A 12,466-nucleotide genomic window follows, 5' to 3' on the forward strand; every position below is an offset into this window, starting at 1 on the left:
AGTATAAGGAATTAATCAAACCTATGAAATAAACTAAGGAACGCTTCCACCTGCATATAGAAAAGTCCCACTTCGGCATCGGTGCCGCCAGTTTATATATATAGTGGCACGAATAAAGTATAATAACAACTCATAATCACAATTAATCAAATAATTCAAGCAGCACAAATGTCAATGCAATGCAATGCAATATGATGATGCAATGATGTGGTGGTACGGTGGAATCAAGACTGTCGCACAGCCTGTCGTATACACCTACCGAGCTGTGCTACCAAGCAGGACCCATGGGGGTCTCGCAGACCATATACCTCAATCACAATATCTCATTATCCTTGCCACCTCCTCGTGGTCAAGGGATCACAATGCATCCACTACCCTGCCGGAAAACTACCTCGGTCAGGGACTCAAGATACAAAGGTTGGGATCACAATGCATCCACTACCCTACCGGAAAACTGCCTCGGTCAGGGACTCAAGATACAAAGGTTTAATGGTGTTTCATTTTCTTTCTCAAAAAGAATTTCCATATTTCTCAACTTCCCATGTTTCATGATGTGATGAATGAGGATGAATGCATCAAAACACATATGCATGGAAGTAATAATCAACTCACATGTGGTATAATGTTCAAAGTTCTCAAAACTTAACCTACACATGATATTCACCCTCAATAAATAGTAACGGGAAGAACACACTTTCATTTAAATATTCACCCCTTTCTCAACAATATTTCAATACTCAAGTATGCTCAAAACCCCCAACTCAATCTCTCAGGCGACATCACAAGTCAAATAATATACTCAAGCCTCTCTCTTAGGCAAATCATAATTCACATGCTCTCAAAGCAAATAAGATAACAAATAAGGCCCCCACACGGGCTATGTAATACAAATAAACCCCGTCACGGCAACACATTAATAAATAAGCCTCCACACGGACATCATAATATATATAACATTCTCAACTCATACTACAACCCCATCCCAAAGTCTATAACATATGAATGATTAATTACCCCATCTCAATCTCAAAGAAAGATAGCCAAACCTACCTCAATTGCCGAAACCGCACTCGAATACCTCCACCGGACAAGTAACTCTCGAATTCAGCGCTCGGAATGACAACCCACTATCAACAATGAAACATACACGTCACAAGGAGTCCAATGACACCCATATTGATAGGTTTCGGAACCGGGGGTAAAATGGTCCAAAAATTAACTATTTTCGAAAAGGGTCAAATCTGTAAATTTATTGAACAATCCCATTCTATTGGTAATAAGGAACTCATGGTTGAAAAACCCATAAAAATAGAGCTCAAAACGAGTTGGAAATCACAATTTTCCTTAAATTCGGATTAGGGAAGAAACAAGGATTTTTGGGGTTTGAAACTAAAATTTAAGAGTTAAAATCGTCAAAAACTTAATGAAAAAGGAAGGTTTTAGGTCAAAAATCACTTACCCAACACTTTGCCTCGAAAATCTCTTCTCAAATCACCTCAAGGAGTTCAAGAACTCAAACAAATGTTGAAAAATATTGAAATGAGAAGAAAGGGGCATTTTCTGCCCAAAAAGTTACTGTTCACGCGTGTTACTGTTCACGCGTGTTACTGTTCACGCGTGTTTTGTACAAATTTACGAAAATCACCCTCAAGGTCATTACAATATCCACCACTAAAAAGGATGTTCGTCCTCGAACATAAGATAAAATAAAGTACCTGGGGTCTCAAAAAGCTGAGGGTATCGAGCCTGCATATCAGACTCTAACTCCCAAGTTGCCTCCTCAGCAGGCCGATGCTGCCACTGCACCTTGACCAAAGCGACCTCCTTGGTCCTGAGTCTACGAAGCCGCCTATCTAGAATAACTGTCGGCTCCTCCTCATAAGTCAAATCCGGACTCAACTCTACCGCATCATAAGAAATCACATGAGACTCATCCGGTATGTACTTGCGAAGCATGGAAACATGAAACACCGGATGGACAGCTGACAATTTAGGGGGTAAGGCCAACTTATACGCCACTCCACCTACTCTCCTCAGGATTTCAAACGGGCCAACAAACCTTGGGCTAAGCTTGCCCTTCTTTCCGAACCTCATCACACCCTTCATGGGCGATATTTTAAGCCACACGCAATCACCCACCATGAACTCTAAGGGACGAACCCTCCTATCAGCATAACTCTTCTGACGACTCTGAGCTGTCAATAGTCGACCCTGAATCAAACGTACCCGCTCCACAGCATCCCTAAGTAAGTCAGTATCCAATGCATCAACCGCAACAGAATCAAACCATCCAATGGGTGATCGACACCTACGACCATACAATGCCTCAAATGGTGCCATTTGAATGCTGGAGTGATAACTGTTATTATAGGCAAACTCTGCTAAGGGCAAGTGTTGGTCCCATCGGGCACCAAAATCAATCACACAGGCCCTAAGCATATCCTCCAACACCTGAATAGTCCGTTCAGACTGACCATCAGTTTGGGGATGAAATGCTGAACTCATCTCTAGTCGCGTACCCAAACCACGCTGTAATGCCTTCCAAAAGTGAGAGGTGAACACTGAACCCCGATCCGATACAATAGAGATAGGCACCCCATGCAGCCTAACAATCTCACGAAGATAGATCCTAGCTAACTGATCCGCATTGTAGCTAGTCTTCACCGGAAGGAAATGGGCTGATTTGGTCAATCGATCCACAATCACCCAGACAGAGTCATACTTACCCAATGCCATGGGTAATCCAGACACGAAGTCCATAGTGATACGCTCCCATTTCCACTCAGGAATGGGCATCCTTTGCATAGGACCACCCGGTTTCTGATGCTCATACTTCACTTGTTGGCAATTTAGACACTTAGCCACAAAATCAATAATGTCTCTCTTCATGCCACACCACCAATAATGTTGTTTCAAGTCATGAAACATCTTTGCCACTCCCGGATGAATCGAATACTTGGAACAATGAGTCTCCTCTAATATCATACGTACCCATTCACTAACCTTGGGCACACAAATGCGACCATTAATCCTCAAAACTCCTTCCTGATCAAGAGAGGCTGATTTTGCTTCACCACTCAACACTTTGTCTCGAATGGCCCTCAACTTTTCATCTTCAAACTGGTGTGTACGAATCTGGTCCATCAAAGTAGACCTAGCCTCCACAAATGCCAAAATACCATGATGTGTAGAAATATCCAGTCGGACCAACTGTCTAGCCAATGACTGAACCTCCAACGCCAAAGGCCTCTCCACAGCCTTAAGAAAGGCCAAACTACCCATGCTAGATGCTTTGCGACTCAGGGCATCCGCTACCACATTAGCTTTGCCCGGATGATAAAGTATGGTAATGTCATAGTCTTTCAATAACTCTAACCACCTACGTTGCCGCATGTTCAGATTCGGCTGAGAAAAGATATACTTAAGGCTACGGTGGTCAGTATAGACCTCGCAATGCACTCCATAGAGATAATGCCTCCACATCTTCAGAACAAACACCACTGCTGCTAACTCTAAGTCGTGGGTAGGATAGTTCTTCTCATGTACCTTCAACTGTCGAGAAGCATAAGCTATAACTCTACCTTTTTGCATCAATACACCACCCAAGCCGACTCCCGAAGCATCACAAAACACAATAAATGCCACGCCCTCCTCGGGTAAGGCTAGAATAGGTGCTGAAGTCAATAATTCCTTGAGCTTTTGAAAGCTCGCCTCACACTCATCAGTCCACTGAAATGCCACGGTCTTTTGAGTTAGCCTAGTCAATGGGGCTGCAATAGAAGAGAATCCTTGAACAAACCGACGATAGTAGCCTGCCAACCCAATAAAACTCCGAATCTCGGTAACCGAAGTAGGCCTAACCCAATCACGAACCGCTGCAACTTTGGCTGGATCAACCATAATACCATCCTTGGTCACTATATGACCCAAGAATGTCACGGACTCAAGCCAAAACTCACATTTGGAGAATTTTGCATACAACTTCTCCTCTCTCAATCTCTGAAGGACTGTCCTCAGGTGCCTAACATGATCCGCCTCATTCTTGGAATAAACCAAGATGTCATCAATAAACACAATCACAAACGAGTCCAAATAAGGTCGAAATACCCAGTTCATCAACTCCATAAAAGCAGCCGGGGCATTAGTCAACCCGAAGGACATAACCACAAACTCATAATGCCCATAACGAGTCCTGAATGCAGTCTTCGGGATGTCAGATTCTCGAACTCTCAACTGATGGTAACCCGACCTCAAATCAATCTTTGAGAACACCGATGCACCTTGAAGCTGGTCAAATAAATCATCAATGCGAGGGAGAGGATACTTGTTCTTGATAGTGACTTTGTTCAACTGTCGATAGTCAATACACATCCTCATAGTACCATCTTTCTTCTTCACAAATAAAATCGGTGCACCCCACGGTGATACACTAGGTCTAATAAACCCTTTCTTCAATAAATCTTCCAATTGTTCTTTCAACTCTTTCAATTCTGCCGGAGCCATCCGATAAGGAGAAATAGAGATGGGTTTAGTGTCATGCTCCAAATCAATCACAAAATCGATATCACGATCAGGAGGAACTCCCGGCAAGTCTGTAGGAAATACATCCATAAACTCTCTCACCACCCTCGTAGTCTCTATATGCGATGACTCCGTGGTGAGATCACGTACATGAGCCAAATAAGACAAACAACCCTTATCCATCAAGCGACGAGCACGAATATAAGATATCAACCCCTTAGGGTATGAACTCGGATTACCCTTCCATACTAAGCTAGGTAAACCGGGATAAGCTAAGGTCACGGTCTTTGCATAACAATCTAATATAGCATGATAAGGAGATAACCAGTCCATACCCAGTATCACATCAAAATCAAGCATGTCTAATAAAATCAAGTTTGCACGGGTCTCTCTACCCGAAAATATCACCAAACATCCCTTGTATACCCGATCCACTACTAAAGATTCACCTATTGGGGTAGAAATAGTAATAGGCACAATAAGAGACTCACTCACATAATCAATACCCACATCAAAATAAGTCGACACATAAGAATAGGTAGACCCTGGGTCAAATAATACTGAAGCAGAACGATGGCAAACTGGAACAATACCTGTAATAACTGCATCAGAGGCTTCTGCCTCATATCTACCCTGTATAGCATAGCATAACTGACGGTCACCCTTAGCCTGCGAACCACCACGAGCACCACCTCGTACTCTACCCCTAGCACCATGGGTGCCACCTCTAGTATTCTGCAAAGAACCTCGAATAGTTGGAGCATCTATAGAATGAACAACTGGTGCCCCAGGCCGTCCATTAGAAGGAGCACGTTTGGGGCAATCTTGGGCCTTATGCCCAAGCTCATCACACACATAACAACCTCGAGGACCTGAACTCCGTGGGGAATAACTAGAATTGTCAAAACGACCTCCGGAGCTCGAAGAACCCTGAATAGCTGCCTGGACTGGTCTGCCCTGATAACCATGGGTTCCTGAACCCGAATATTCTCTACCCTTGGAGGAATGATCGCTGAATTGACCCTGCCGACGGAACCTCTTGGCCCCGCCCTGTCTAGCACGTCGGATACTCTCTATCATCCTGGCATGATCAATAATACTCTGAAACGTACCCCCAGACAGTACAAGAGAGGCTGTAGCCTCCTGGAGATAACCGGCGAATCCCTTCACTAGTTTGCGAATCCGCTCGAATTCGGTGGGAATACTCGACATAGCATAACGAGATAACTCATGGAAGCGAGTCTCGTACTCAGATACAGATAAGGAGCCCTGCTCCAGTCTGTCAAACTCATCCCTACGCTGATCACGAAGGCTATATGGCACAAATCTCTCAAGGAACACCTCAGTAAACTGTTCCCAACTCATCATTGGAGAACCAATAGGTCTACGAGCAAGAACTGACCTCCACCATTCTTTGGCCACTCCCGCAAATTGATATGAAGTGTAAGCAACTCCATGTGCCTCTAAAATGCCTAGGTTGAACAACCTATCTTGACACTCAGTCAAAAAGTCATAGGCTTTCTCTCCGGCTTTACCATCAAACCTTGGAGGTGCCAATCGAACGAACCTCTCGAAACTCTTCTGCTCAGCTACCGACATGGCAGCATTAGCAGAAACTGGCGGAGCTGCAAATCTCGGAGGTGCAATAGAAGGCATTGAAGATGAACCAGGAGTCTGAAATCCTACACTAGGCCCCTGAACTGGCGGTGTAGCACCAACTGTGATAGGAGAACCTATAGTACCTGAAATAATACCAGAGGTAGGAGCACCATCCAGTCTAGCCAATAATCGAACCAATAGCTCTTGAAGCATCGGAGTACTATCGGGAACCACAGGAGGCTGGGATGGCCTCTCCTCCTCAGTCTTCTGCTCTAAGTCATCCTCATGCTCATACATGGGCTCAGGTGATAGCTCTCTAGCTCGTCCACGAGCAGGTGCCGCTCCCCTTGCTCGGCCTCGTCCCCTGACTCCACCACGTCCTCTACCTCGCCCGCGTACTGGGGCTTGAGCAGCAGGTGCAACCTCACCCTCAGTAATTGTGGCTCTAGTCCTCACCATCTGCGCAGAAGGAATAGATCAGAGGTATACAACACTTGATATGAATAAATCGCACGAAGGGAGTAAAAAGAAAGAAATTCTCCTATTAAGTATCTTGTAGCCTCTCGAAGATAAGTACGGACGTCTACGTACCGATCCGCAAGACTCTACTAGACACCCTGCTCTTTAACTTATAAGACCGGTGAACCTAGTGCTCTGATACCAATTGTCACGACCCAAAAACTGAGGTCATGATGGCACACATCTCAAAACCCAATCTGATGTGTAACCCTAAAAATAAAATTCATACAAGACTTCCAAAGAGGAAAGTGATTCCACGATTTAAATAAAAAGAAAAAAAAACAATGAAGAAATTATCCCAAAACCTGGTGTCATAAGTATAAAGAGCATCTAATACAAGGTTCGAATCTGAAGATACAACATAAGTCTCTGAATGATACAAAAGACTGAAAAATAAAGATAGACTAGTGACGATCCGAATTCTGGGACCTCACCACTAATCTGAGAATTACACAATCCGCTAGAATATTAACTGCCACGTGGGGTACCCCGACTAGTATCTGCATCAAAAAGGGACACAGAAGTAGGGGTGAGTACAATTCACATGTACTCAGTAGGTTTTAGCTGACTGAGTATAAGGAATTAATCAAACCTATGAAATAAACTAAGGAACGCTTCCACCTGCATATAGAAAAGTCCCACTTCGGCATCGGTGCCGCCAGTTTATATATATAGTGGCACGAATAAAGTATAATAACAACTCATAATCACAATTAATCAAATAATTCAAGCAGCACAAATGTCAATGCAATGCAATGCAATATGATGATGCAATGATGTGGTGGTACGGTGGAATCAAGACTGTCGCACAGCCTGTCGTATACACCTGCCGAGCTGTGCTACCAAGCAGGACCCATGGGGGTCTCGCAGACCATATACCTCAATCACAATATCTCATTATCCTTGCCACCTCCTCGTGGTCAAGGGATCACAATGCATCCACTACCCTGCCGGAAAACTACCTCGGTCAGGGACTCAAGATACAAAGGTTGGGATCACAATGCATCCACTACCCTACCGGAAAACTGCCTCGGTCAGGGACTCAAGATACAAAGGTTTAAAGGTGTTTCATTTTCTTTCTCAAAAAGAATTTCCATATTTCTCAACTTCCCATGTTTCATGATGTGATGAATGAGGATGAATGCATCAAAACACATATGCATGGAAGTAATAATCAACTCACATGTGGTATAATGTTCAAAGTTCTCAAAACTTAACCTACACATGATATTCACCCTCAATAAATAGTAACGGGAAGAACACACTTTCATTTAAATATTCACCCCTTTCTCAACAATATTTCAATACTCAAGTATGCTCAAAACCCCCAACTCAATCTCTCAGGCGACATCACAAGTCAAATAATATACTCAAGCCTCTCTCTTAGGCAAATCATAATTCACATGCTCTCAAAGCAAATAAGATAACAAATAAGGCCCCCACACGGGCTATGTAATACAAATAAACCCCGTCACGGCAACACATTAATAAATAAGCCTCCACACGGACATCATAATATATATAACATTCTCAACTCATACTACAACCCCATCCCAAAGTCTATAACATATGAATGATTAATTACCCCATCTCAATCTCAAAGAAAGATAGCCAAACCTACCTCAATTGCCGAAACCGCACTCGAATACCTCCACCGGACAAGTAACTCTCGAATTCAGCGCTCGGAATGACAACCCACTATCAACAATGAAACATACACGTCACAAGGAGTCCAATGACACCCATATTGATAGGTTTCGGAACCGGGGGTAAAATGGTCCAAAAATTAACTATTTTCGAAAAGGGTCAAATCTGTAAATTTATTGAACAATCCCATTCTATTGGTAATAAGGAACTCATGGTTGAAAAACCCATAAAAATAGAGCTCAAAACGAGTTGGAAATCACAATTTTCCTTAAATTCGGATTAGGGAAGAAACAAGGATTTTTGGGGTTTGAAACTAAAATTTAAGAGTTAAAATCGTCAAAAACTTAATGAAAAAGGAAGGTTTTAGGTCAAAAATCACTTACCCAACACTTTGCCTCGAAAATCTCTTCTCAAATCACCTCAAGGAGTTCAAGAACTCAAACAAATGTTGAAAAATATTGAAATGAGAAGAAAGGGGCATTTTCTGCCCAAAAAGTTACTGTTCACGCGTGTTACTGTTCACGCGTGTTACTGTTCACGCGTGTTTTGTACAAATTTACGAAAATCACCCTCAAGGTCATTACAATTTGCTCTTTCTAATGACCAAGAGATATTTGTGTATTTGTGTTCTACACAAGTAATCCCAGCAAATTCATGTCCATACAACTAATTTTGATATGCAAATAAGGAAATGGAACAGATGCAACTAATTTTCTTTACAGAATTAATCAGCTTGGACACTAAAATCACTGGATAGTCAAAAGTTTAGAGCTTCAACAACTCTCTTTTAACATTTGCACAGTTACTGGATTCTTCTCTTTCAAAGGTACTAATCACTGCACAACACTGTTAGAACTCCATAGGTAAACCATCGTGTGATCTCGATGCACTGCTTTTCTGTTTTATTCTCCTCTCTGGCAATTTGTATGGGAGCCACCCTCTAAACAAATGAACCAACCTGGATTCACAATTGGCTACGACACCTCTGTTGTTGTCATGAATATTATTTTGATGGTTCTCTAATAAGTCATCTCGATGGTGATTACCCTCTCGTTCACCTCTCCGCTGTCTGCTTTCACAGCCTTTTGATCTGCAAAAATGCATTTTCAAAGATGATATATTATCTAAACAGCTTTTATAATGCCACTATGGAAGACAAATTCATACATACAGTGAACATTTCATAAAAGTACGCATTAAACTCTGCAACACTAATTCCATTCTTTCAATTCCTCTGCATGATCACTCAAAGTGACATAGCCAGGCCTATATCAGTATGATGATGAGCAGCAAGATATTATCATAGAAACTATAAATGGAACATATAAATGACAATATTCTAGTATAGAAATTATAAATGGAAACACCTAGTTGAACAAGATCCAACTTTTATGACCAAGTGTCCAGCAACTAAGGCCTAGTGTTTGCATTCTATGGAAGAATCAAGCATCGATAGCAAATCAATAGCATAAAAGACATGGTGAAGTGCAATATTAGAACACATGAACCAACAATATACAGATCTTACATGCTAGGTTCATTTTTACTAGGGTCCTCTCTCTCTGATCGCGTTTTGACCAGATTGTAGCTGATGGAGACGTGCCTCATAAAACTGAGCTGCAAATGCAAAAACATCAAGCATTAGCGCGTTAAGGAAATGTTCAAACAGTTCCACTTGAGCTTTATGAAGAAAAAAGTACATAATCATTGACAATGATTTAAAAAGTTTCAACTCCAGGGTGGAAAGAAATTTCTGAAATCTCAAAAACCAGAATATAGATAACACCAAGAGAAGATCTGTCTACGTATGCAATCTTACACACGATTATCTAAAATATTTTGATAATAAATCTGTTTCACCTCTTTATAGTGCATTCGGAATTATTTGCTGATGAAGATGTACTCGGAGGAGCTTATTAATTTCCGAACAGATGGGAATAAACACAACCACACACATTCAACAGCAGAAGTCAAGATTCTGATTTGGCTATAAAAATTCAATTTTCTTCAAAGCCTGGACTTAAAGAAGGATTTGAAAATTATTGGAATGTGGTTCCTAATCCTATACATCTCCTTTTACAAATTGCATATTACAATGCATTAGCAACAAGTAACATAAGCAAACCATATAAAGATAATATAAAAAAGAAAACTTTCCTAGATCGAAAATATGATGAATGAGAAGAAACCTTATCGCCATCCTTAATCCGATAGGTTCCTAACAAATCACTATCAGTAAGTAGCTTCCGTCCATCGTAGCTCAAGCAAAAATGTCCCCATACATGTGACCTGTAAATTGTAATATTGTCACAATAAAACTAGTTACAGTGGAACAACTATGCATATTATGTTAGACAGAAATCGACTTCCATGATGACATTATACCATGTTTATGTAAAGTAACATCATTCAACCGTTAGGTCCTTTCAAACTGAGTCATATCTCTCAATTGTTCATAAGAGAATCGAGTAGTAGAAGTCTCAAGCAAGTTACCAAAGAAGAAATTTAGTTTACAATTTTTCCCTTGCAATACACATACCATGAAACTTTGCCTGTTCCTGTCTCTGGCAAATGACTGAAGGCAGATTCCACAGCCTGTTTCAGCTCCGCCACTGTCCCACTCCTCGCCACTTTAATATCTGCAGAACACGAAATTCAATTGATCAGACCATGTGAAAAGCCATATGATAGATGACCAATGATGAAGCCTGCAACCTAAAGCAATTTTTGAACCCGCTTTGCCACTTTACTAAAAAAAGTCCTCATATCAAGGCGTTCGACAACTTATATATAACAAAACAAACCCAGCTTTTACCCTATTTGCATAATAGTGAATTGAACCCCCTTCCTCCAAGCTAGCTCCGCCCCTGGATACATCAATACTAGCTCACTACATGTGGATCAATCTAGGTAGTATGAAATGAATGTGATAGCACCTAATGTCTTACTACCTTTGACTCAAACCATATATACGTATTCAAATATTAAAAAATCATGTACATATATGTAGATACACACATATATAGGGGGGATTCTTTAATAGGTCAGCGAATTGGCTAGCTGAACTTTCACCTTCAAGGATTCGTTCGTTCCCCTACCTTGTAATCCCCTGCCCATTTCCCCTACCCCGATTAAAAAACACACACACATAAACAATACTACTCTGACACCATCACTTTGAATATTGGATCTGCTTCTAAGGTCACGTACACAAATAAATTTCAGTACTATTTGAACTCAGTGACTCTAAATCCTAGATTCTTCGTCTATACAGACACATAGAGAGAGGTCAAGTTAAGAAAAATTACCAAAGGAAGATCCATCCAATTTGAGAACTGTGAGATTGAGTGGCTCCTCAGGTAGCTTGTTGTAGTACAAGCTCTTTTGTGGACTGAGCAAAAATGGTGGTACTACACAAGACAATGATGATCCATTCTTCTGAAATGAAAATCTAGGACTAACATCTTCTTCATCCCTCTTTAAAACCTCCATCTATAAGTAGTAAACTATATTTGATTCATAACATGATCATTTTAAAGAGCTCTAAGTTGATTTACTTAAGTTACCTGGTTTTCTAATATTAATATTGTTATTGTTTTACTATTATTATATATCTTTCTTTTGGTGATTCTTTGGTACAGATTTAAGATTGTGGTTGGCTTATGTTGGAGGAGATTCTAAGTGGAACGTAAAGTAATCAATTCAATTGCTTTCTACTCTCACTTTCTGCCTACTTTTTTTGTTTTTAACTTTGTGCCTTCTTTTTTTTGGGCGGCAACTTACACAATCTCACAATAGTTTACGAGCTAATTATTTAGATACATTCTAGTTTGTAATATTACGAATCTTACCAAATTTTAGTATATCGAGATACATGTATCTCAGGGTACTTGGGGTTAAATTTAGGTATAATTTATTTTAGATACATTGTATCCAAGTGAATTCACATGTATCTGGAATATATAACAAATCCCGCTCGCCTCCCTCTCATCTCAATCGCCACTCTCCTATGTATACGGTATCCCAAATACAAGTGAATCACACAAATACATGTATCTAGTGTGTATCTAGTGTGATTTGCATGTATCAGAGATACATTACTATCTCGCTCGCCTCCCTCCCCATCTCACTCGCTTCTCTCCCTATTTTAGTCTATCTAGTAGCAAAATTTATATATCTA

General features: G+C 41.0%; 2 protein-coding genes across 2 annotated transcripts; both read right to left on the reverse strand.

Moving 5' to 3' along the window:
- Positions 1 to 1,707: 1,707 nt before the first annotated feature.
- On the reverse strand, positions 1,708 to 6,120 carry LOC129900088 (uncharacterized; the record flags this gene model as incomplete). Its single annotated transcript, XM_055975052.1, has 2 exons — positions 6,115 to 6,120; positions 1,708 to 2,190 (listed from the first exon to the last, which is right to left on the reverse strand). Coding segments are annotated over exons 1-2 (489 nt in total), but the record flags the coding sequence as incomplete, so codon positions are not given.
- A 2,823-nt stretch (positions 6,121 to 8,943) lies between these two features.
- LOC129901595 (uncharacterized) lies at positions 8,944 to 11,964 on the reverse strand. The gene is made up of 5 exons (XM_055976834.1): positions 11,595 to 11,964; positions 10,826 to 10,925; positions 10,476 to 10,575; positions 9,815 to 9,903; positions 8,944 to 9,376 (listed from the first exon to the last, which is right to left on the reverse strand). Exons 1-5 carry the CDS (start codon positions 11,776 to 11,778, stop codon positions 9,136 to 9,138), a joined length of 714 nt encoding a protein of 237 aa, XP_055832809.1. The 5' UTR covers positions 11,779 to 11,964; the 3' UTR covers positions 8,944 to 9,135.
- Between the last annotated feature and the right edge of the window lie 502 nt (positions 11,965 to 12,466).

The sequence above is a fragment of the Solanum dulcamara genome, chromosome 8 (assembly GCF_947179165.1).
Source record: "Solanum dulcamara chromosome 8, daSolDulc1.2, whole genome shotgun sequence".
NCBI lineage: Eukaryota > Viridiplantae > Streptophyta > Magnoliopsida > Solanales > Solanaceae > Solanum > Solanum dulcamara.